General features: G+C 37.2%; 2 protein-coding genes across 3 annotated transcripts in view; one reads left to right on the top strand and one right to left on the bottom strand.

The window, feature by feature from the left end:
- Positions 1–818: 818 nt before the first annotated feature.
- wdpcp (WD repeat containing planar cell polarity effector) overlaps positions 819–27,400 on the top strand; it is a 100,850-nt gene continuing 74,268 nt past the window's right edge. The window contains exon 1 of the mRNA XM_084097697.1: positions 819–923. Within this exon, the coding sequence (XP_083953823.1) occupies positions 865–923 (59 nt within the window). The 5' untranslated portion in view covers positions 819–864. The remainder of the gene's footprint in view (positions 924–27,400) is intronic.
- On the bottom strand, positions 2,859–26,886 carry ugp2b (UDP-glucose pyrophosphorylase 2b). Of its 2 annotated transcripts, none has more exons than XM_084097702.1 (10): positions 26,756–26,886; positions 21,247–21,380; positions 19,235–19,342; positions 11,161–11,346; positions 9,540–9,673; positions 7,384–7,681; positions 6,923–7,120; positions 3,958–4,200; positions 3,632–3,736; positions 2,859–3,548 (listed from the first exon to the last, which is right to left on the bottom strand). In XM_084097702.1, the coding sequence occupies exons 2-10, from the start codon at positions 21,343–21,345 to the stop codon at positions 3,441–3,443; spliced, it is 1,479 nt and encodes a 492-aa protein (XP_083953828.1). In that variant the 5' UTR covers positions 21,346–21,380; positions 26,756–26,886; the 3' UTR covers positions 2,859–3,440. The 2 variants fall into 2 exon arrangements, with proteins under 2 accessions (XP_083953828.1, XP_083953827.1); XM_084097701.1 differs by having other exon boundaries at positions 25,886–26,801.

Here is a 27,400-nt window from a genome sequence, read left to right as displayed (position 1 = left end):
ATTAGTTTCGTTTATTAAATTATTTCTTTTTTGAAAATTACCAGGGTGGGCCACAATTCAAAGTGGCCCACTCGTAGCTTCGCGAATCGCCACTGTCAGGTAACGTTAGAACGTCTCGTAATTACGGTTGAACTAAGCTCAGTGTTTTGGTTCAGGAGGAACTGTAAAAGGCGCTGCTGTTTCTTTGTGGCAGATTTTTGTGTTCAGACCTAATACAGTTATTGGACGAGCGTTTTTTTGGTCCTGTGACTTCCAAAGAAGATAATTTGTACATGTTTTAATATTTACAACACTTCTATTATTGATTGCTATCAGGATGTGAAGATATTTTTAACCAGTAGGCTATATCAAAAAGTGTTTACCGGTATAAAACAAATCACCAAACCTACCTTTTAAACTCTCATTGCCTTCTGGTGTGAAAGCACTTTGCAACAGGGTGGCCACAAGGTGGCGGAATAAAAATACTTTTCCTAATGTTTTAACTTCCTTTTTTCCTCAAAGTTGTTTAAAACGAAAGAAAAACTTCCAGTCTAAATGATACTTTATAGACTAATATATAAGAGATATGTATGTCAGTACATTTATTAAAATGTTCCAAACATGTAAGGGTTTAGTAGTCTGGAACTCTGCATGGGGAGGTGATATCTAGTTCAGCTGACCCCAGATCAGACGGTGGATTTTCTGGCATTATAATCTGTTAAGGCAGAACATAGTCAAGAAAGTCTGGAATAGCAGAGCACGGCTCAAGTTTCTCACCAAAGAGCCTTTTTTAATGTGTTCTTAGTTTTGATAGGTCTGTACTTACTTACATAAGTGGCCTCTCCGTCAGCAGAATGAGGGCAGCAGCCAAAATCAAGTCATGTGATGTCCTTCAGGGATATACAGTACTACAACAGCAGAGTGTGTGATGGATCAACGCAGATGTGAGTACAACCCAAACTCCCACCTATTTTTTGACTGTGCTAGTTAAGAGACAGCCCGTAAAATAAGATTAAAATCTGCATCAAAAAGCTTAACTATGTAATATCTTAAGTATAACGAGCCAATATAGAAAACCCCAAACTGGATTACTTTTTGAAACATGGATGCTTTTCCAAACCTCCCTCAAACAGGCCCGTTTCACTAAGCGCCTCAGGAAACTTTATAGTGCATACAAATGAATGAAAAAAGATTAAATATATATAATCTCTCACTCTTGATTACAAATTAAATTCTGTATTTACTGTACTAATTTGCAAATAATTCAAGTTAGACTAAGTTTCTCTTTCTCTTCTCTTAATCATCTTTACACCCTTTCTTTGCTTTCATTTGTTCGTCTTTTTCCGTATGAGCCCCATGTCAGCATGGCATTTGAGGTTAATAGTCCCCATAACCCTCATTACTGACCTGAAACAAGATCATGAAAGTCCCATATAGTCATGCTGAGTTAACAGTGTGTGTTCAGAGGTGTTCTCAATGGATATTGATTTCAGTCGGATTGTTATTATTGGAGCAACATTGTGCACAACAGTGGCAGTTGAATTAGGATGTTTTTGGATTTGATTTGTTGTATGTGGTAAATGTTTTTACATGTCAACATTAATAATATTAGCCCATCACTGCTATGATAATAAGCCACACATTTCACCGAAGTGTGATGCAAAAAGGGAAAAATAACTTAATACTCAAATCACCCCTAGATGATGAAAGCACATTGCGTGTAATGTTTTTATTATCTTTTTACTTGGATATTTTGAAGCTACTGTTTTTTATTTTATTTGTTTTTTTAAAGTACTTTTATAATTAAATTTTACAACTAAATTAAATATTTAAAATAGTTAAATGGTTAAAAAAAAGTGTTCAGTAATAGAAATTAGTATAGAGAATCGTTATATTCACTGGTATTAATAATGACTACTGAAACACTAACCCCTATATGTACTGATAAAAAAGGATAAAATTCATTGTGATACATTGAAAATGCACTTTCACGCTTCTAAATAATAGAGGCTATTTGATTTGAAGATTAATTTATTGAATGTGGCAATTTGCCTCATGCATTCCTGTGCAATGGATTCATGGGACTTTTCTGGTACTTCTCTACTAACCACCACCAGACTCTTGAAAGCAGCTGTGTGGTTATTATATCAGAGCAGGATCTGTAAGACCCATTTCCTGTTTTTGCTTCAAATGAGCTCATCTTGTGACACTAATACAGTGTTCGCCAAAATAACATTTCATCCCCATGTGGTTCTGTTAATGTGACAGGAGCTGATTTCAATCCAAAACACTCATAACACAAATGAAAGTGGATTTTTTCAAATTCATCGGTATTGTACGTTGGACATTTAATTTTGCTTGCTCATTTCCCTATTTTTACAATAAAATTACCATTACCGTCATCTAACGCTCCCTTAAAGTTAGGCTAATCTTTAAAAACACCAATCATTTAATAGCACTGTTAAATGTATCTTTGGCAAATCTCAAAATGAATAGGCCTACCCATGTTTCATACTACACATACAATTTCAGGACCTCTTTGATCTTAAATCACCAATGTGTGTGTGTGTTTCCTGCTCTGTGTGCAGGTTATTAAAAGCAGGTTTAATGCTTGGCTGCTTTCACATCAACGGACCAGTGGAACACAATAACCTCCTGCCTCCAGGGAGTCTGGGAGGCCTTGTGTAGAGCCCTTTAACACTGCTGCAATGTTAGACGCTCTTTTTACTTTCTTTCCCTTACTCGTGCACATACCTGTTCCCTCGCTTCCTAATTCCTGTTCATTATTTACTGTCAATAACAAGCATGTGTGTTTAATTTCCAGGGAATTTCTGTGAAATCCACCTTGAGCAGAAATGAAGATACATTCACTGCTAGTGTTCTGTTACATATTGCACTTTATTTAGTTCCATAGAACTTTCAGGATCTAGAACAGGTTCTAGAACACAAAGATGGAACCATCAGCCTTCACTGTCGCAGAACGCTTATTGCTTTGCACTTTTTATTTCAAATTTTTGAGCACGTAGAACAGAGGACGCTGACCCTGAAGGATCAGTTTGTGATGCCATAGATACAATGAGAGAAACACTGAATTCTCAGAGTAAAAAACGAAAACAAAACACAATAAAAAGACTTGTGTTACACATTGAATTTGAGAACCACTAAAGGAAAAACACACACATACTACTACAAAACTAATGTCTCTGGAATGATGTGGAAGTTGTATGGTGTCTGTGGCGCTGTGTGTGTGCTGTGTTCAGCACCATTGATGGAGGCTCTGAGAGTGGCAGGTGTGGGTTGGTCATGTGATTTGGCATCCGGGTCACGACACAGATGTGCTGTCTTTTATTTTCCATCATGGAATGTTGATTCTGTCTCCGTGGTTGGTTATGATGATGAGGACAGTGGCAGGTGTGAATCAGTCACGTGATTCTGCATCCAGGTCACATGACACAAAGGCTTTAGTGGTCCAGGATCCGAAGGTTTCCGGACACTATTTTGTTTTCCAGCATAGAGCCAGCCGGAATGTCGATTCGGTCTCCATGGTTGGCTATGATAATGACAGTTCCCTGGAGAGGAGAGGAATAATCAGACTGTGCAACATCCTGCAAAAACGTCTGATTGCAGAATTTAAGATGTTCCTTACTATTACCTTCAGTGAGACGTGCTTTCCGAAGGTCACATCACCAGACACCGTCAGGTGATCCAGCTCTAGCATGTCTGGAATGCTCTCGAATCGTGAGATATATTCCTGAACCTGAAAGACAAGAGAGAACTGGATCAAGGCTTGCTAAGTATTAGTTGAGAGTGATTGTTCTTTAGAGAAACAAAAGCTGAGATCATGCTGAGATTTCTGCCTGGCAGACTTGGTAATGTCACATTGGTAATGTGATCGTGCCTACACACTGTGTAGTGTGAGAGGAACACCATGTGTTTTGAATGGATCATTTGTTGTGAATGCTTCATTAGGTGCGGTACCTTGGTAAAAGAGCTGCCCAGTTTGACGTGAGGAGTTGTGGGAAACTCGCGCCTTTCGCTCATGGTCAGAGACCCTGCCTCCAGGCTGTACAGATTGGACATAACCAGTAGGAGGTCAGATGTGGTTTTGACAGGCAAGAAGCGGCTGCGAGGCACGTTAATGCCCAAGGCATTATCAAAGCACTTGATGGCTGCACCCACCGCAGTCTCTAGCTGGATGACATTCAGACCCCCATCTATAGTCTGAGAGAGAGAAAGAGAAGGATTTAAACAACAGTTTTGTAATTCTCTTAAAATTGTCAAACAAATGAATTATTTGTACATCACACAGTCGCCATAAATTAGGTTAAACTTAAATTTAATAATAATAATACATTTATCAAAATCTTAAAACATTATATTTATTTGCAGGTTTAAAAAAAAATTTCAGTGTAGTCTAATACCCCACTGTGTATAAAATTGGACCTAAAATGATTTTTAAACCTTAAACGGATTATTGAAAAAGAAAAGAAAAACTGTAGGGTGGGGACTTGGTTGTATCCATTAATCGAACTAAATGAGTGGAGAAGTCGAGCATACATCACCAGTTGTCACTCCAGTTATGACATTTGAATAAAAAAATTACATTGTGAAAAATAAAACATATACATGGATGAATCATTCACAATAAGTTAGATAGCATGCATTTAGAAAACAGGTAGGGTGAATTTTCATTTCAAGTTCAAATTCATGTTATTTGTCAAGTAACCATGTAAATGGCAGTGAGGAAGTGAGAGGTATCACTGCAAGCACTGTGAAGGCGATCTTGTGATCACACAGGCAGAAAAAGCGTAAGGTTGACAGGGACAGACGTGGGTGGGGATTGGATGTAAAGAAATCTAGAACAGACTCTATCTATATTAGAACAGACTTCTGCCGGGCCTCGGGGGAGAAATTGTGCTACAATACGAAGCTCTGCTGAACTGTGTACTACTTCACAAAGACACACATAATTTGTTATCTAAATGAGCACATATCATAGAATTCTATTGATTTTTTAGAATGCAAATTATAATTATTACACACTACCCACTTTGCATTAACCAGACGCAAACCTCTTCTGTCTTAACCAGCTTCATGTGTGGAGAGACAAATTACTTGTCACTTGTAAACTGGAAATTCTGCATTGCGTTTGGTTTGGGCACAGTGATAGTGAAAGTGCTATTTTATATATCAGTAGTTTTTCCAATTGTTGAGGTCCCTGTATGTCCTCAAAACAAAAGGAGGTTTTTTTGCTCACTTCTAAAAAATGTGTCCCCAAAGTATAACTATATAAACTGACACACACAAAAACACACCTCATCTTATGGTTACCTTTCAATTCTTTAGTCTCCCGTGATACACTGAGAACAAAAAAACCCAAAGAAATTGCTTATAAATGTACTTTTTAATGTCAGTTGTAAAACCCCCCTGAACTAGATCCCAAATGATTCTCCACTCAAATCAGATATTGGATATGGTATAAAACAGACGCTCAAACACAGTTTCCACAATATTAGCTTGTTAAAGTGCTTGTGTAAAGAATAGACTGTTAAATAAAGATGGACAACGCGTCTCCACTTCCTTCTACTGTAGAAAAATGAAGCCAAAATATCCCAGAAACAGTCGTTGCAGATTTTCATTCGGAGCCCGAGTCTGCGCAGTAATGATCCTGAGGTGGACCCGCGGTATGAAGGTCCTGCTCATACTTCTGCTTCCTCAAACTCAATCGCAAGCCCAGCTGTTTATCATGACGTTACACCCCGTTTTTATAGCATCAAATATCTAACTAAACCCCAACTTATTAGAAAAATTAACACTAAAAATGACAGAAACCATCTTAGCAAAAAATTATTTGAAGCGTAATTGGATTTTTACTTTGGGTCATGTCCCATTCGATTATATGGAGAGGGCGGGGCTTATGACCTATACTTCAGCCAGTCACCAGGGGGCGATCAAAATGCTTTGGCTTCACTTTTCAGGACATGTGCGGCACACCTGATGTAAAGCAGGGGTGTCCAAACTTGTGCTGGAGGGCTACTGTCCTGCAGAGTTTAGCTCCAACTTTCCTCAACACACCTGTCTGGAAGTTTCTAGTATGCCTAGTGAGACCTTGATTAGCTGGTTCAGGTGTGTTTAATTTGGAATTGGAGCTGAACTCTGCAGGACAGTGTGGCCCTCTAGGAGCAGGACCAGTCACCACTGGTGTAAAGGGTTTTGTAAGTGGGTTTGATTCAGAAGTGAACACTCTGCAAAGGAGACTGCTGACGCAGTGTTACAGGGTCCCATGTGGCCTGATAAATTAATTATGGTCTCACCTAGGGTTTCAGAAGTGGTAGTGGAAAGAAGAGGAAGACCAGGGAAATAAAACAGAGGTTTCTGGCGCATAGCTAGAAATCGTGCTTTACAACAAAATTAAGAGTGACTGTTGGGAGAAAGGAAGACTTGACAAGGGAAATTAAAACTTCAAAATAAAAAGAACCCAGAAATTCAAGTGTCTGGTCTAATAGCCGTTCAAATAATCCTTTCATTATCATTACATTAATTTATGCATTTGGCAGACACTTGCGAGTAGCAGCACAGTCAGAATAAAAAAAGTCACATGTAACCATGTCAATTGCAATGAATTGGCCAAACCCAATTTACATTCTATTTGATTGTAAGGGGTGGTTTAAACCGTTTCCAATTAATTCGATAGGACATGTAAACACTTGATCTGATTTTGAACTGGAACTGGATTTGAAATAAAATCCAATGCACATAAACACGCACATCTACCTGATCACTTATTTAGCGTTCATGTAAACACTATGTTCAGATTCATCAATCAAACTGATTGAATTCCAACTGAAACAAAAAGTGTCTATGTAGATAAAAGACTTGTAACATCCTGATTTTCCACACAAGCTGCGGTTCCTGAAAGTTTTTACAATTAGAGTTTTCCTACCTTAGGGTTTACTATGATTTCCATGTCCATGGCATTCTGTTCCTGTAGTCTCTGTATGGCAGATAGGGAGATCCACAGGTTGTTGGTGTTGAAGATCTTAAACTTGGTCACTGATTTGAATTCATCAACATGAGCCTTGGGAACCTGGGCGATCTCCAGTAACCGAAGCTTACCGTCATACTGAATGAGCGTACCTCCCTAGACAACAAAAACATGCAACATTCAAAGAAAATACAACAAATATAAGCCTCGTTCCCCACAAATAAACCTCATTTATATACATGCATGAACAAATCTTTTACCCAAGCCAATGAATGTAAATGTAAAACCCTACCGAAGTAAATGCAAATTATTGAATAATACAAAAGAAAATATATCTGTTCTGAGAATTTCTTGTTACACAAGTCACGCCGTTGATTTGTACTACTGTACGATATCACTCACAAGTAATATTCTCTCACCTTCACATCTGCTCTGGTTTTGTCTGTGACCTCCATGATAAACTCACAGCGTTTGCCATTTGGCTGGCTCACCAGGTGATTCAATATACACAAGTCTACCGTTGCGCCCAGGTTATCGATGTTGGAGACAAAAATATACTCCTTCCCTTCAGCGATGAGCTGCTCCAACAGACCAGAGTTATAAAAGCTGGCGTAAATGTCACCATGACCAGGTGGATACCACACATCTGCATTCTCTCCTGACATACCCATGTCCGTAGCGACCGGCAACAAAGACTCCTTATTTATCCGTGGATACCTTCAAAATTCAGAGAAAGAAGTCTGAATTTCTAATATAGATTTGTAATACTGAGCATCGGATTTGTTATCATCCATGTTATTATTGTTAACTATAATTAAAAAGTTACTAAAATGACTAAAACTGAAATGAAAATATATTTAAAGCCAAATATATATATAGAAGAAATGTCAAAAGCACATAGCAAAATTACTAAAACTAATTAAAATAAAAACTGGAAAATATAAAAATAAAAGATAATTAAGAAATACTATACAAATAATTCTAAAACAACACTAGTCCATAATATGAAAAATGATCATCAATATCATGTCAAAACTTTATTTCTGCGTCATCACTAAAAACAACAAGTCATAAAATAGATCAAATGGATAGATAAAATAGATGCAAACACACACATAGTGTCAAAAAGTGATTCCTCTTTACAGAAAGAAAAAACAAGCCTTGTTTATGATTATAAGCACAAAAAATACACTGCTTTGCTTATGCAAATGTATTCTCAGAGGGGCTCTAAAATCTTCTCTGGCTCCTGCATTTCAGGCTTATTCAGGTCAAATGAAGCCAGGGAAAACATCTGACGTTTCATGTAGCCTTCATCCTCCTCCTCTTCCTTTCATCACATTGTCTCTTCCACAAGCTCCAGCTTCAACCGGGACTGCTGTCTTTTAGCACTGTATTCTAAATAGCATATTTAACCGTATCCCACGAGTGTCTGTTGTTAGCTTTGAGATAAATTTCAACTCTGACGAGTCCATTAAATATTAATGTATGCCTATTATTGCTTAGAAACCTCATCAATCTTTAACTTTTTAAGTGTTTGCAGGCTAAGGGTCAGCAGCATGCATTATGAAGGTGAAGAAATTCAGCTTTTTCATCCTGCGCTAAAACCTGAATGACAAAATGTGTTTTTGTTAGATGTGTGTGGTAATGCGATGTCATCAGCTGAGTGGTATTTTGAGCTCAAACAACATAAATATCATATTATTCATGTGTATATATCTGTGGTTTGGGTTTAGTTAGCTATACTCAGAATACTTGCTATGAGAAGTCAGATAAATCTTATAAAACTATGAATAAAACTATGATATAAAAACTATGAATAAATGCAGTTGCATGCCCATTCAAACCGAGGGGGCATGAGCCCCATCAAAGTTTTTTGCCAAAAGGATTTGAATGCAGTTTCCAAAAGACAAAAATGTATATTTTTACATTTGGTCAACCCTTTGAAGCGTATGATGTGCATCATGTGATCAACTTCTAAATTTAAATCTGCATTCGCGCTTTAGCTGAACCAGAGACGGACTGTTTAGTGTTTTCAATCATATAATGGTAATTTTATTTTTCTGACATTTAAATATAGATAAGTACTAGCAAAAACACATGTATAGTTCGTAAAACTTTGGAGCAAAAAAGCGTGCGGGTGGTTGGGGGAATCAGTCCAAGATTTTACAAAATATATATATTTTGTTTCCTTACATTAAATTGACTTTTACTAATCGCCCAAACTCAGCGTACTGATGGAGGACTTAGGTTTGCAGAACTCCAAAGAACAGCCTCTATTTCACAAAATGCGCTGAGATAAGGTGCACTTTGCCTTGCGGTGTCAGTGCTTATATGCTTTGTTTGTTTCTGTAAGCTACAAAATACGTTGAAGACTGAAATCCCCACCCAAGTGGTGCCCTCTCAAAAATATGCATTACATCCCTGAATAAATGAAACATATTTCTATTTTAAAAATATGTTTAGGTTTAGGTTTGTATTATTATAATTAGCTTATTAGCTTAATTAGACTATTTTATGTCAGGTAAACATGCGTGTGTGTGTGCGTGTCTGTGTGTGTGTGTGGGGGGGTTAATACCTGCTCTGGTTGAAAGTGTGTATCTTGACCCTGTGGTGCGTGTATTTCTGTAAGATCTTCTTGGTGTCTTCATCCGTATTGAAAGAGTTCATTAGCACCAGTGGAACATCAGCGTTATATGTCTTATTCAAATGCTGAAGAAACCAAAGAAAAAAAAATTACTATCTAATCTCCACAGTTACACTGTTGTGATGAACATGGTAAATAATTTATCAGAACAGAAGTATGAGGTGAATTGGCTAATATCAACAGAACTGCAATAAACACAGAATAGAAAAAAAAAAAAGCCTATTTTTGGAGCAAAGTTTAAGCCAAGTCCTAGACACCAGTTTAAGAAGTAATTATTTACATATTCAGATAAATTAACAGAAACCCTTTACTAAAAAGGCACAAGTGTCCAAATAAATGCAGATGCCTTACAACATAGCACAAACATACATAAACTATCTTGTGAAAGTTTGGTCACACAATAAAAAGTTTAAAACTTTTTTTACAATCATACTAGGGGACAAAAACCTTCCACTAATTGAAGAATTACCCACAAACACAAACAATTTCCCTGTATTAATGGTACCTGTCCAAATAACTACAAAGTAAAAATAAAAATAAAAATGCATCATACTCTTTCAGAAACTGTTGGATGTGTTGACAGATTTTAGGTCCTTTTCCTGTAATGAATGTATGCCCTTAAGTCCTAGCAAAAGAGAAGCCAAATGGTATAAACTGGCCTAAGGGCTTGCTAAAGGCCTGCCAAGCACAGAAACGACAGCCTGCCTTTCTGTGGGAGAAGGACAGATTACCTATTTACATGTACTAATAGGCCTTATTCAGTGAGCAGGATATCTGACGACATGAGGCAGGTAAATGGTCTGCCGAAGAGACACTGAGCTGAGTGTTCTTCAGCGAGGGCGTCCCACAGGGCTCAGTATTCTGCCCCTATCTTTTTCCCTCTTGCCCAGAACACAGCCCTCTCTGTTTTGGTTTCACCCTAAGTTCTCTTTCATGCACACTACCTACAGTCCATGGCACTGAGAAAAATAACCAGCACAGAGCCTGTTTCTCCTGGTGTAAAATGCTTGCTCTGTATAAATGATGGAATGTGCCTGTGTTTTACAGCTGTAGATGATGAGAGCAAGAGAAGGGAAAGACAGAGGAACATATGTTTGTGATTTAAGACTTATGGGTGAAGGTCTATTTGCTCACTTTCAAATCTCTCAGACAGCTGCTGCTTTTTCCACAGCTGGAGTGATTTATATTTCTTTGGGTTCAAATCTGAGAATCTCTCCTATTTGAAATACATTTACAAGAGACATTAATTGAATGTGTGTCCTCTACAGATAAAAACAAAAAAGGATATTAGGAAGACATTATCTATTATCAAAATGCATAGAATTGTAGCAATGTATTTATTTATTTTTACCAAAAGCTGATTACATATTAAAATGCAAATTATATACAGTAGAGATGTTTAAACCAAGGGCTCGATGTTTGGCTTGTTAGCATGGCCACTTTAGCCCCTGCTTGAACAACTGTCATTGAGATGAATGGGAAGATATTATAGACTTCCATGGATTAAACTATTAAACACAGTACTGCAAGCTGCCAGTGTCATGTGACAAACCTCGATCTGTTGGACGGTCAGATCCAGGAAGGTATTCTCGTTACGGACACTAATCAGGCTCTTGGGCCCTTTGCAGCCCATGCTGGTTCCCAGACCTCCATTCAGCTTCACAACCACCAGCTTATTCAGACTGTCCGCTATGTTGTCTGGTATACCCTTCACCTTAATCTTATCGTATGGCTGGATCTGAAACAAAGACAAGAAAGAGAAACAACTGTCAGTCAGGGCATACAGTCGTGCTCAAAAGTTTAAACACCCCTTACAGAATCTGCTAAATGTTAATTATTTTAACAAAATAAGAAGGGTCATACAAAATGCATGTTATATTTTTATTTAGTACTGTCCTGAAGATATTTTACATAAAAGATGTTAACATATAGTCCACAAGACAAAAAAATAGCTGTTTTATAAAATATATATGTTGCTAGTACTGTGTGTTTATTCAAATAAAAACATTATTCATCATGTATTTTCAATTCCTAATGGTTCTTCTACAAACTGTGAGGACAGTCTGCCCAGGAAGATTCAGAAACATTGCTTTAGAATGACAGGTAGAGTTGATTCTTTGGCTTTATCAAAGAATGTTAAATTAAAATTCACTTTTATCACACAGTGTGCTCCATTGTATTGTATCAGTTGGTAATAACATGATACGTAATTACAGTGAGGAAAATAAGTATTTGAACACCCTGCTATTTTGCAAGTTCTCCCACTTAGAAATCATGGAGGGGTCTGAAATTGTCATCGTAGGTGCATGTCCACTGTGAGAGACATAATCTAAAAAAAAAAAAATCCAGAAATCACAATGTATGATTTTTTAACTATTTATTTGTATGATACAGCTGCAAATAAGTATTTGAACACCTGAGAAAATCAATGTTAATATTTGGTACAGTAGCCTTTGTTTGCAATTACAGAGGTCAAACGTTTCCTGTAGTTTTTCACCAGGTTTGCACACACTGCAGGAGGGATTTTGGCCCACTCCTCCACACAGATCTTCTCTAGATCAGTCAGGTTTCTGGGCTGTCGCTGAGAAACACGGAGTTTAAGCTCCCTCCAAAGATTCTCTATTGGGTTTAGGTCTGGAGACTGGCTAGGCCACGCCAGAACCTTGATATGCTTCTTACAGAGCCACTCCTTGGTTATCCTGGCTGTGTGCTTCGGTTCATTGTCATGTTGGAAGACCCAGCCTCGACCCATCTTCAATGCTCTAACTGAGGGAAGGAGGTTGTTCCCCAAAATCTCACAATACATGGCCCCGGTCATCCTCTCCTTAATACAGTGCAGTCGCCCTGTCCCATGTGCAGAAAAACACCCCCAAAGCATGATGCTACCACCCCCATGCTTCACAGTAGGTATGGTGTTCTTGGGATGGTACTCATCATTCTTCTTCCTCCAAACATGTTTAGTGGAATTATGACCAAAAAGTTCTATTTTGGTCTCATCTGACCACATGACTTTCTCCCATGACTCCTCTGGATCATCCAAATGGTCATTGGCAAACTTAAGACGGGCCTTGACATGTGCTGGTTTAAGCAGGGGAACCTTCCGTGCCATGCATGATTTCAAACCATGACGTCTTAGTGTATTACCAACAGTAACCTTGGAAATGGTGGTCCCAGCTCTTTTCAGGTCATTGACCAGCTCCTCCCGTGTAGTTCTGGGCTGATTTCTCACCTTTCTTAGGATCATTGAGACCCCACGAGGTGAGATCTTGCATGGAGCCCCAGTCCGAGGGAGATTGACAGTCATGTTTAGCTTCTTCCATTTTCTAATGATTGCTCCAACAGTGGACCTTTTTTCACCAAGCTGCTTGGCAATTTCCCCGTAGCCCTTTCCAGCCTTGTGGAGGTGTACAATTTTGTCTCTAGTGTCTTTGGACAGCTCTTTGGTCTTGGCCATGTTAGTAGTTGGATTCTTACTGATTGTATGGGGTGGACAGGTGTCTTTATGCAGCTAACGACCTCAAACAGGTGCATCTAATTTAGGATAATAAATGGAGTGGAGGTGGACATTTTAAAGGCAGACTAACAGGTCTTTGAGGGTCAGAATTCTAGCTGATAGACAGGTGTTCAAATACTTATTTGCAGCTGTATCATACAAATAAATTGTTAAAAAATCATATATTGTGATTTCTGGATATTTTTTTTTAGATTATGTCTCTCACAGTGGACATGCACCTACGATGACAATTTCAGACCCCTCCATGATTTCCAAGTGGGAGAACTTGCAAAATAGCAGGGTGTTCAAATACTTATTTTCCTCACTGTATTGCCATATTCATATACCATAGTATTCATATGTTAATCCAATGAATTCCAAAGAATACCATTTGCTGTTTTGTAACTTGGTTCATTGTTTTGATTGGCTTGGTTAATTCCACTCTACTGTGCAATGAAACTAGGTCATACACAACCGTGTAGTTAAAAGCATCTACTCTGCATTGACTGCATTTTTACAATGCTTTTTTATGGCCAATAAACAAAAAATAAATAAATAAAGCACGCACATTCATTATCATATCTGTTAATACTCCTGGATTAAAATCATTCAGTAACAGCAGTGATGAATGTGACTGTTAAAATATGAAAGAAAATATTCAGTAGTATTACAGAGAGAGAGAGAGAAATAATAATTCTGTATACACATAACTTTTATAACATAACTCTTCTGAAAGCATTCAGCACACTTTTTGCACTTAAAAAAATAGCACTTACAATTGCACTAGTGCTGTACTACTTGCACAAATTTGATATGGTAACATTACTTGTATTACATTACTTCCTGTTTAATGCTTCTGGTGGTATCTCACTAAAAGGGTTTGCTAAATTAACAAATGTAAGTGATTTTTATCTGCCTCTACCACGATGGTGTCCACCTGCTTATTGTTCTGTTAGTCTATGGGCCTTATTCATGAAACATCAGCAGAACAAATTTCTGTGTAAATCATACATACAATTATTATTTTTTATTATAACTGTAGCAATTAATTTAGTGTATTATATATGAACAGATTTACGATTTAGACCGAAAATTGTTCAGCTCATGTTTCATGAATAACACCCAATGTCCTTAAACTCTGATCAGGCATTGTTATTGTTGTGGTAATGTGGATTAAGTCTTATTTTTCAAGTTTTTAGTGTGTTCTCAGATTAAGCAGCATTTAAATCCTTCCTTTTGAGACCGAAATTCAAGACAAACACACACACAGTATATTCTTAGTGCATACTACATAATACAGCTGAGGTGGAATAAATGTGCCAACAAAAGGCACATGACTAAACCCGAATCCAGTTCTAAACTGCTCTGACAACACTTCCCCCAATGTCCTAAACGAAACCTGTCAACAGAAATTCCTAACTTTGATAAAGAAAAGAAAGTATGAGAGACCTGAGCTTCAAAACAACGTGACGTGTTCTGGCGGCCATATTGGTATTCCCTACCGACAGCCAAAACCTTGACCTAAAATTATGCGATTTGCAGCTTATCAGTGGGACTTTTCTGGCAGGATAAGCGATATATAGAAATCATTAAGATTTCGACACAGGTAACTGACCTAACACAAAATAGATTTATTTAGCCTATGTATGTAATTATCCAGGAAATATTGTCTTGAATTTCCTTCAAAAAACATCTGAAAACCCATCTCTTCCGTGAGCACTTAACCACATAAAAAAAAAAAAAAAAAAACCCTCCCCTTTCCCTCTAAACCTCACTTATCGGGCTTATGCTACTCTGAATAATGCCTGAACTTTGTATCTTGAGCACTTCTTGCACTGCTTTTTGTTTTTTGCCTCTTCATGACGCTTTGGATAAAAGCGTCTGCTAAATGACTAAATGTAAATGTAAATGTAAATATTAAAGGGATACTTCACCTCTGGGAAGATGAATGTGTATTTAAAATAGGTCATTTATGTAGAAGAAATGTGAAGAAATTTTTTAATTTGGAGCTTTCTAGACTGAGAAAAGCCAGAAAATGTATTTTTGGCTTATGTGGATGAAAGACAACAACTCCCAGAATGCACTTGCTTCACTGCCCTAGGAGGCCACGCCTACCGGTAAGACAGCGCAGTTGAAAACAAGGTTAGGCTACCCTATGAGGCTACCAGTGAGTCTCCGTGACGAGTCTGCCTGGGATTTCGGGATCGCCCAAAATGTCCGGGATTCGGCTTTTGCGTTCTACAGTCGCCATTCATTCATCATGTTTACTGTGGCGAGCAGGACGAGGCTGACGGCCGCGGGAGAAAGGCGCGAGGCCGGTGGCGTCATTACTGAGACGCACCGGTCTCGCAACGGAGGTGCAGGAATTTTCTTAGCAATGTTTAAAACGCACATCAACCGATCACTTGATTAGCGTTCATGTAAACACTACATTCAGACTCACCGGTCGGAATGAATTCAGTTAGATTGAAACAAGAGGTGTGCATGTAAACAATGAATGGCGACCGCAGAAAGCAAAAGCCGAATCCCGGACATTTTGAACGATCTCGCCCGCCGGACAAGTCCGGGAAAAGGAGGATATAACCCCTACTTACTCAGCTTTCTCCAACTATTCAGCATTCTCCACAGAACAAGAGCCTGCTAGCTTAGCTTCCAAAGAAAGACGGCTGACTGTGTGTACATTCTGTGAGTGAGATCCCACCCTCTTTGGGCGGGTTGAAAACATGCGGAACAACGCCATCTACTGGCTGTAGTCTTTAGCCTCTGGCCAGAAAATCCTCCGATGACGCAAAATGACGATTTTTGCGTCATCGGAGGATTTTTTCCAGACAAAAAATACATAAATCTCTCCTCTCAGGGGGATATGAGGGTGGAAAGCATGGTAATTCGAAAATACTACAGGTTTTCTACTAATACAAAGCTTAATGCTAAATCCTGAAGTAACCCTTTAAGCTTGAACATGTATGGGATTGTTATCAGAAACTTATTTGAATAAATTATTTTGAATAAATATTACAATACATACTATACTACTATACTATACTATACAAATATTACAAGCCTCTACTACTATATTGCACTATATTGTATTAAAAGTAAGTTGCTGCCTTAAATTAAGTATAATCAACTTGGATTTTTAAGTCATTTCAACTTAAATTACATTAAACAATTAAAAAAAATGAGTACAAAAATGCTTAACTTATTTTGATGAGATAAAGCAATGTAAAAACCTATGTTGTCAAAACTTATTTATCTTTCTTTCTTTTTTTTTCTTTTTTTTTTACTGTGAAGGTTTACCTTATCTCAGAGTGACATAAAACTTCATGTCTTTAAATCCATAAGCAGTCAGCTTTATTTCTCAGAATATGCTGTGAAGTTTGTATATTATTTCCTGGCTTTTTGTTGACCAACGTCTACTTCAGACTCTTAGAGAACTTCCATACTCTTAGAGAAATTCTATGGCTCTGCATATGAATTAAGTGTTATTTGTATACCTTGTTAAGTCGTTATCTTTACTGATTCAAAATACATGCTGTTATTGAAAACACTGTTGAATCATTTACATTTTGTGTATGAATAAAAACAACATTATATAACACAACATAATTACATAACCACAGTGAATAACTGTACATGGCGAATTAAGTTGTATGCACATGCCTTACAAAGCATATACAGATTTCAGAAGAATCATTTTGACATTTGTAATACAAATCTTGAGGTGTCTTGTCCATCAGCTGATCTGATATTCGCTACTGTAATGAAGATTAATGTAACTTTTAATAAGCAGGGGAAATTCCTAACTTTAAAAAAAAATAACCATTTAAATGTTTATGACGTTTTCTTTGTAAGAATGGGAGACTTCAGATATAAAAACGCTGACTCATTAGGTAGTTTTCTCATTAAAATCAGATGATTTCCAATTAAGTCACTAGAGTGTGAGAGAATACTAGGGAATACCAACATGGGGCGAGGTGGCTTCACTTTTTGACGTCATGAGCAATCCAGTCATTTGCATACAGTGGATCAGTGGTTGAGTCAGATTAATTATTGTTTCTGGTTTAGCCACATTCCATTTGCTCTACACTCAAACCTGTTCACACATTCACAATCATATACACACACACGGATAATGAAACCTCACAGCTCCCACAGCGTCACAAGACCAGAATCTAATTCGCACCATCAGAAAGTCTGTTTGCATCATAAGCACATTAGAAGAGCTTCTTCCGTCTTGCAGAAAGAGAGGCCGATGAACAACTACAGTGCTTGAAGGTTCACAGAAGTAATAAGGCATTTGACGATAAACATTACCTTAAGATCATCAATCTGTGTGCAGTGCGTTTTTAAATGTGGAGTAATTACTGTGTTGAATTAAGGCAGGAAGACTTGAACTAGACTCATTCAAACAAGAAGGATAACATTCCCTTTGGTATGCTTCCTACTGATATATGCAAATTCTGAAACAGACTTGCAGGATAGTTCCTGCATTTAGGAATCCTTTGCATAATGATGACCTGGGACCAGTTCAGCAATCTAAATACTCCTTACCTTTGTTTATTATGTGTTTTTATGTCTTGCAAACAGAAACATTGTGTTTTTATGAAGTATCGAACACAGTTGTTGCTACTTTTGCTGATGTAAATCTGTCAACAAAGTAAAGTTATTTAGTTGACACAAGAAAAGGTCTTGTGATCATCTTAGAAATATCAGAAGAAATTATAAATTAATCATGTTTTTATTGTACTGCATGTCATAATTTCCTGCATAAGTGTTTGAATTGCTAGCTGTTAAAAAAAGGTTAATATAAAAATTAAAATCATAATTTTATGTAATGTATTAAAAAAAACCCAAATATACTTAAATTTAAAATGTGCATTAAAATGCAACAGTTGAGCTAATCAGGTTTTTGAACTGAGATTGGGTGGGAAATATCATGATGAACTCAACATAAAATCAGGGTAAAGATTTCTGGGTAAAAGTTCCAGTGTCTTGATGTTTTTACACCACAAACAAGTCAATCAGCAACTTATCTTGGGTATAATATATCTAATGGGATGACATTAGTCATTATTACAGCAAACATAAGGCATGATGTTGCAGGATCCATAGGGCAAGTTCTGGCAACGACTGGTTAGCCTTTAAACAGCCAGCAGAGGTTTAACGGAGAATGAGTTTTTTGGGCAAAGACAGTTTCATAAGGAAGGACATGTCACAATGACAGAAAATACTGCAGTACATAGAGCCCTTCCCTCAGTTCCTCATCCCAAACCAAACATATTGCAGTAATTTCTCCAACAACAACAACCTCACCTTCTCCAAATATCCTTAAATTGATATGCAAACACACATACATGTAACGGTCAACTTTACTTTTTGAGTCTGAAAGGAGCTTGTTTTAGTTCTTGTCTTGTATGTGTACTCAAAACAGGAATTTCTGGAGTGATGTATTTAATATCCTGTTCAGATAAACTTGCTATATGCTGCAGACTATAGCATCAAACATTTCACAAGCAGTTTCATAGTATAGCCTGCATGTGATTCCTTGTGGAGCTAAAAGGCTTGTGTGTGGGTTTCTGGCTCTTCCAGAGCATTGCATAATCATCACAGACCCAGAGGAAAGCAGACCGACACTGGATTCTTTATGTGAAACACAAACACACACAGCCAAATCAAATTAGGAGACACTTTTGTTCACTGTTTGTCTTTCTTACACCCCCCCTTGCCCACAGACACAAATCAATGTCGAAGCTTTATTTTTTATTTTCCTTGCACACACACAATCATTCACACTATGTCTATCTACAGGCTAATACTTTAACTCTAACTGGACCCAAAGTCTTTGGATACTTATGTATTTAAGTGTATGAATGGCATAAAAATTCATTCATGCTGGAATGTGGGAAGCTTTTAATCATAGATGGCTAATTCCCAGAGCCTGAGGCGATACTAATGGCAACACATGAGACTCAAAGCAGAGGCTCTGAGTGCCGTTCACCTCTCGGTTTTAATACTTGAAGTGTGTATAGACATTATAGGTCTACAATCAAAGTAACCAAATGTGGGCTAAATTAAGAATCCAAGCGAGTGTAAGAAATAGGCTTGTTTACGATCAATCACTTGCTTATCTTACCGAGTCCTCAGGGGGCCTGTTGATTTTTGGCCACTCTACTGAAGGTCCCTTCACCTGCAGAAATCGGTGGAATATCTTCCTAAAGCCTTCAAAGTCCTTCTTAGACACCTGGGGAAGAGAGAAAAAAAGTTATTGAGGACTGTCCTTCCTGTTTTCTCCTTCTGAGAAACAAATACTTAAAACTCAACCTATTTTGGCAGATGATGCCACTATAGGCCTATCCAAGAATGAACAATGCATTAACCTCCATAACCAGGCCATAACCTTTATTGACATTAGACACTGAGAGATATTTTCAGAATAGTGGCGAGTCAAAAGGCATTTTTCAATCATCAGTACTTAAACTTTTACATATGCCTTTAAATTTAAGGACATCAGCATTTTACGCTTCTCATTTACTTTAAATGGGGTGACATCATGCATTGCTAAACTCAACTGTAGGTTTCGTTTCCCTGCGTCACTTCCGTTACTTGCACAGTAAACATTTACATTTTGAAATTATTATTATTATTACATTATATTATATTATTACAATATACATTATATTATTACAATTTAAAACATATTACTGTTTTTTCTACAAATGCAGCCTTGGTGAGCATATGAGACTTATTTCATAAACATTAAAAGAATCTTACCGACCCCCAAATTTTTAAGCAGTAGTATATATAAATAATATTATACTGTCAACACTTTACTGTTTGATTAATAATAGACAGCAATAGGTCTATTAGAATGTATTTCACTGGAAGGTCTAATTAACTGATCTAATATTTAAACACATATCCCATGTTTACATAAATTTCAATGCATTTTGAACAGGAAGTACATTACATTATTTGATTTGATTGACAGAGCGCACACACACACAAATACGTATGTAAGAGTCAAAAGCAGCTGCCTGTGAATCTGAAAACACTACTGATGACAGACTGGTTTTATTATTATTTTTCAAGAATCAATGTGGTACTGTACCAAAAGTACCAGTGCTTTTGATATCCCTACTTAAAAGGCAACTATAAGGTTTACAACTGTAAACTGATGACTTATCTTTAAGTCATCTTATCATACTTTATTTGAACTAGCAGGGTGTGGGTTTTAATACGTCATTTGGCAGTAAATGTTTGGGTGGGATTATGGGAGTCTGTGTGTTACGGAGAGGGAGGGGTGACACAAGCGGTCAGCATGTGTCACGATGACGACGGCTAAGTTTGATTATTACCATATGGTGCTGAGGAAACACTGGGGTGAATCGCCAAACAGCTCAGAGTTTTACTATCTGACGTGCTCAAATGAACTCTACTAACTGAGAATTTCAGTGTAACTAAAGAAAGAAAAATGAAAGCAGGGTAAAAGATGAACAGAAGGAAGTATGTAGGGGCTGAAAAAATGCCAGAGAGAAGATGCATCATGATGAAGCCAGTCTCATGGTGAGACTAATTAAACATCAGCTCAGCAGTGCAATGAAATCTCTCCCGTCATACTGGCACGTCATTCATCAGCTACAGCACTCAGACGGCACCCAAAGAGGTTTCCTCTCATTTCTCATCTTTGCTCCCTTGTCATTTCTAAATGCACTAAAACTGTGAGACTATAAAAAAAAAAATTATGATTTCTTCTTTTAATTAAAAGCGCACTCACTTGAGATAAAAACTCCAGTCATATCAGTAGCCTAATAAAACAGGTTTTATTTAACATGGAGCAGGTTGGCTCTTAGTCTGACATATTGAGATCACATAACCAGCCAAATACCTCTAGCTTTATCGTAAAAAAAAAAAAATTTAAGCAGCACAAATGTTAACAACATTGATAATAATAATAATAAAATTAAAATAATTTTACTGTATTTTTGATCAAACAAATGCAGCCTTGGTGAGCATAAGAGACTTCTTTTTTTAAAACATTCAAAAAACTTACAGACACCAAACTTTTGAATAGTTGTGTCTATAAATCACTCTTTTTATAAATCATAAAAAAAGTTAGCTGAATTTTTTTGTAAGCTTGTGTCTCACCTCAGCGTCTGCACCTTTGGCCGTGCTTAAGAGTTTCTCCAACTCAACATGCATAGAGCTCTCCAGCTGCTGTCGCATCACTTCCTGAAACTGAGTCATCCCGTAGAAGTTGCTTGGTAACGCTTTACTCAGACCTACAATTGAAACCACACACTTTAATGTTAAAGTTTTTCACATAATTTTAATGACTTGTGATGAGTCGTACCCATAAAAAAATACAGTTGGTGTGTTCAAACTTTAAATACAGTTCCTTAATAAATCTTTTTAAAAAATGTATTTGTAATAAATCTTATTTGCAGTGATAATATGTCCATATGATAAGGAAGCTGGCAGCTTTTACTGATAATTGTACATACCACTGCCTTAATTCTGGCCCAAAATGAAAATACCAGAAGGCATGAAAGTACAGATACAGTATGTTATCATCAAGAGCATTTAAAGAATGTAAAACACGCATCATCAATGGGCTCTGGGTTAATTTCCTGTATTGGCCATTAACACTGACTGTACTGTAAGGTGTGACTCAAGACTTCCCTGTTCTACCACAAATACACCCCTTTATCCTGGAGAGAAAGGGGACAATAGAGAGGTTAAACCACATTATGTTTGATTAGGTTTATTCAATAATAGATCCTGAGCTTGAGGTAGCGACCTTCCAACTCTGATTACCTTCAAGGCCTCATTATAGTTCTGCGTCGGACCTACGCCGGAGCCTATACGCCGTAGGCAACGTGTTGGTTTTAATTTATACTTCTGCGTCGTTGTCCGCGTTGACGCGCACCTAGGGAGCATGTGAAACCCCGAGGGAGGGGTTCTGGCAGACCAATCATAGCGCTTGCGTCCGCGTAGAATTGACGCGTTGTTACATTTTTGGAGAGGTGCACGTCAGGGTACGCCGTAGGGTACGCGCGCTACACACAGCCTATGACGTAGCTACGGCGGCAGTTCGACGCAGAAGTATAAATAGGCCTTTAGACATCAGCTTTTATATCTGTCATGTTCAAGTGTGCCACCTTCTACTCTACATTTCCGGCTACCTGACTGAATACCACTTGACCACATTTCATCTGTATACACACAATCTAATTCATTCGTCTGCCATTGTGCCAAAATAGGCTTTATGCTGAATGTCACATGAAAAAACATTAAAACAGGTCTAATTGCATCCGCTTGTCGAAGAAAGCCTGGCTAGTTATTTTTATTGTTGCCGTTTTATTCTATTTAAATATCTAAATGTTAGTGAGAAGAAAAAAAGGAAAAAACTTGTAGATATCAATCTGCATATGTGATGGATAGCGGTTATGCTCATCTTTGCTTGCTCCTTTGAAGGCATCTTGAGTAAACGGCTTTATATTTAACATAGCACATACAAAAGACTTGAACCAGTCCATACGCAATGAAGTTTGTTGCGCATAACGCCCAATAATTATCTTCTCACATACTGCCTGGCATGTGACATTTAACTTCTACAACAGCCTCTAAGTGACATTGTCAGCCAGCGCATTAAATAAGAGACCATTTCTGTATTTCTCAGAATTAGTATTTGTGCTTTTGTATGCTGAAAGCACTCAGCGAAACAAAGTTTATGTCACAATACGATACACGGCTCACGATACAGCAATTCTGCGATAATCAATATATTGCTAGACAATCCTATAATGATACATCACAATATCTGTCTAACTATAAAAACAAAATACCAGTGAAAAGGTTAAGTGCAGGTTTTCTCTCTTTATTCAAGTCCAAACTGTTAGAAAACAGCACAAAAAGTTTTTAAGTCTGTAATTTAAATTGAACATTTTAAGTAAATACAATTTTTTTCAATGAGATCAGAGTGATTGCTTTGCATGTTTGCGGTATTACCCATGCACTTTACTTTTACCAGGCATTTCTTGTATATCACTTACTCTTTGTCAATTTTGTCTGTCCCATCAATGGTATAAAAGCCAAAGTGGGTCCAGACTTTGGACTTAAACGTGGCTGGGGCATCTATTATTTTACTCACATCCTGTTTAAAACCTCTTTTTCTTAAGCTAGTTAACTTATGTTCCTGTTTCATTCATGTGTTGAGGGCCATCTTCTGTTTTGTCATTAGCAAGACACAACATTTTAATTTTTCGTTTCATTTTATTTAAAACGACACTGCAAATGATAATTTATACATTTTTAATTTTATCGAAAAGGATGAACAGTGAGAACAACATTGACAAACATTTCCTAATTCCGTTTACACGAAACACCGTAAGTCATCCTTTGTCAACTGGTATAACTGGTAACTCGAAATACTTATCTTAATATGCAAAAGTTAAAACTGTGACCCAATCATAGCAGTGGGCGTTTACTTCCAAGTCTTGCAAGCGGCACACCTATCAAAATTGAGTGTTCGAAAGAGAGGGTCAAAAACAGGATAGAAAACAGCGTATTACTTTGAAATTAGGCTGTAAAAAAATCTTGATAACATTATAAGTGGACCTCAGAGAACATTATAATTTTTTTTTATTACAAAATGCAGTTCATGGCCCCTTTAAAGAAGACAGTGACAATGCAAAAGCAGCTAACAGGATGAGCAGGGGTTATTTTGCATTAATAACTGGCTGACTGTACATTATTTCACGTACACAGCTACTTACCAAATAAATGAAAAAAAGGACAATAAATAAGCTCTAATGTCATAAAGAATGACAATGGAGGGATGCAGGAAGTATGATACTACCAATACTCTGGGGGTATTTTGTAAAGGTACTCTGTAAAACGGATAACTTGAAAATTGCCTTTAACAAATGATTGTACCAATACATCAATAGTTCATCTCACCTTCACAGCAAAGAAAACATGAAAGATAACTAGAGTGCTCAGCTATTTAGAGCCATTAACTTAATTATCATCAAATGTGATAAACATTATCATCAAATGTGCTCTGCATGGGTCAAAGTGCAGCCAAGCACTGCACTATACATCCAGATGTCCAAAAGTCTAAAGCCGGGTGCACACTGTGCGATTTATAATTGTCCTTTACGATTGTTCCTTGTCAGACTGCACAAACATGTACACACTGTAGTAAGATCTCAGTTGACATTAATGTCATACTATACGACAATTTAGACGTGTTAAAAACGGACACACACAAGAAAGGTCGTCTGGAGTTTTACATCAATCAATGACACGTTTGGTGACAGTGGGCTACAAAGAAATCTCCAACGTTGATTTTGGTCATGGCTTGTCTTGAAAAACAAAGACAATTTGACTCGTCGTTGGAGAAGTCACACAGCAGGACTGTGAGTCAAATCTTGTCAGAGGTAAAATTTGATCACAATGGTCATTAATCGGCTTTCGGTGAGCACGTCAAACTAACGATCAAAGACTTCAGACTTTAGCCTAGGATCAGAGAAATCTTTTAGGATTTGCAAAATTTGTCTCACACGGTCAAATCATGGCCAAAATCGTACCCGGCTTAAACAACTAGAGAAAATGCTTCATGCTTTTATTAAAAATAATATTAAGAATTCGATTGAAAATGTACAGTTGTATGTCACTCTTGTAGCACTGCAGAGCTTGAGTGCACTGTAGCACTCAAGCTCAAATTCCACACGTTTTTGTAAAACCTGATGATCTTGTTCTCTAGAGTCTAGTATGATTTGATAATGATTTAAAGTAAGAACATCTGTACAAAAGAATCATCATCAGCAAGTGACAGTAAAGTCATTTATAATGTTTCAAAATATTTCTATTGCAAATAAACACTGTTCTTTTAAATGTTCTATTCGTCAAATAATCCTGAAAAAAGTATCATGGTTTCCACAAAAATATTGTCTTCAAAATGTATAAGAAATGTTTCTTGAGCACCAAATTTGCATATTGTGAAGACTGGAGTAATGGCTGCTGAAAGTACAACTTTGCCATCAGAGTGATACATTACATTTTTCAATATATTAAAATATAAAGTTATTTTTAATTGTAAAAATATTTCACAATATTACTGTTTTTACAGTATTTTTGATCAGATAAATGCAGCCTTGGTTAGAATAAATAATAATAAGAGTGATAATAAGAGACTCCTTTCAAAAATATTAAAAACTCTTATTGACCCAAACTCTTGGTAGCCTATACTGTAAGTCATCATGTTTCTTAGTATTATATCTTTTAATTCCTAAAGCTTTTTAATTTCAAGATTTAAATTAGTACTGTACATCCGAAACACTGTCGAACGCAGACAGTCAGAAGACTTAACTCAGTAACTCCTATAATTATGTTTAATGTAAAATATCTTTAAATTAGACACTTTCAGGCCAAATGAATAGCTGTAAGAGAACCAGACCTCTAACAGCAAAACCAAAGCGAGGAATGGACCGACAGTCTGGAAAGGTCAAAAGTCTACAAAATTCCCTCCATAAACGCTTCAATTTCTGCAGAGCCAGATTTCTAGAGCAACTTTTTCCAGTCTATCAGTCAACATTGACTGAAGGGTCCATTCAGCTCTCACTCTCATCAGAATTCAACTGACAGCTTTTACATGATGCGGTAAGATCCAGTTGATCACTAGTATCATCTAATTAATCAAGATATATCGGGAAAACCAATGCAAACTTAAAAGTACTTTATATGTACAAAAAAAGAAAACAGGATTAATTAATGATCTTACCTTCAACGTAAAGCGACATAGTGCTACAGTATCTGTCCTCTAAACTCAACGAAATCCAGTTCGGTTCAATATCACAACAAAAATAATCCTGTTTTTTCTGTCATGAGAAGAACAGCAACATAGATACCGTCCAGTCGGGATGTGACGCTTATTGGTATTATTATTATTAATAATAATAATAAGACAGAAGGTCAGCTGATCGATTCTCTCATTCTGTTCACGAGCGCTTTCCTGTCGTCCACCGTTCACACACTCTCTCTTTCTCTCTCTCTCTCTCCTCCCACTGACTATCAAGTAACGCAGGGTGAATAAACGACTGCCTCCTTGACCTTTACTCTTCGCGCGCGTTTATTGCTCAAAGGAGACGGTGTTAAAAGATGAAGTAATTATGTGTATCTCTGTGTGTGTAAATATAGGAATTGCATTTGTGCTCAGCCCCTTTCGGTCAGTCATTATTTAACACGTCACATTATTCCAGTCGCACTTCCTCGATCACATCCTCCGGATCCTGGCTGCGTTGTCTTAGGATCATTTTAAAGATATTAGGGCCAGATTTGTTAAGTTTAGGGGGTAAAGGACGAAACATTTTTATATCACTATATTCTATACTAAGAAATTAGTTGTTAGAAGCTGCAATTGTATCATTTATCATGGACTTCACGCGTTATTGCAGTATTTTACTTTACAATCACAGAGCAGTGATGTTATCTCTATGCATAAACCCATAGCAGACGCTTGACGTTATCATTGCATCGAAAAAACGTCGACTTTTAGATTTTTATTTTTTTAGGAACACGGTAGAGGTGGTTCCATGGCGTTAAAGTATTATGATTGCAAAGCGAACGTGAAAGTAGATTTGAAGCATCTTACTCTGAAGGCTGAAGGATGCTGTCGGGGAGCTGCCGAAGGTTGTTCCGGAACAGCGACGTGTGTTTCCCTCTCTCTGACCAACCAACTTTCTTCTCTCAGAAACAGCAGTGCGGGGTCACTGAAACACTGCGGAAGTGTTTCACCAAAAACATTGTTTAAAAACATCCTGAATATCATACGTTGAATATAGTTAAATAAAACAAATAAAAAACTGCTTTGAAACCAAAATTAGGTACGCCACTTGTCATCCCTTTATTTATTTTATTAATATTTTCGGTAAGTATTGTGATTTATCCTAGTCACCCAGTCTTGATGAATGGTGATTATGGAAAAATGTATCAGTTCACACTTAAATTTTTACATTTATATATGCAACGGAACAGCGGGTTCTTTTAATTTATTAAGTAAACAAATGCAAGTTATTTATTACCAGCGTTAATGTATTGCAAAGGGGAAGAAAAAAAAGTAAACTCGCAGTAACCAATAAAAGCACTGCATTTCAGTACGGCGAATCTCATTGGCTGACTTCAGTCGGGCAGCAGTGTTGCCATGTCCGTATACAATAAGCGACTTTAGGGTTGCTGCTTAATAACTAATTAATTCACTTATAAATATGAGCTCTGTCGCGGGTTTAGATTTTTTTAA

This window comes from Abramis brama, assembly GCF_963993115.1.
Source record: "Abramis brama genome assembly, chromosome: 21".
In the NCBI taxonomy this organism is placed as follows: Eukaryota; Metazoa; Chordata; class Actinopteri; order Cypriniformes; family Leuciscidae; genus Abramis; species Abramis brama.
This window is presented reverse-complemented; position numbering and strand designations above follow the sequence as displayed.

Excerpts from the sequence above, each read along its gene's own strand:
- ugp2b (XM_084097701.1), bottom strand. Across the intron at positions 7,682-9,539 it reads CACACTTTCAACCAGAGCAG|GTATCCACGGATAAATAAGG; the intron begins GTATTAACCCCC and ends TGAATTTTGAAG. Across the intron at positions 3,737-3,957 it reads TGGGCAGCTCTTTTACCAAG|GTTCAGGAATATATCTCACG; the intron begins GTACCGCACCTA and ends CTTGTCTTTCAG.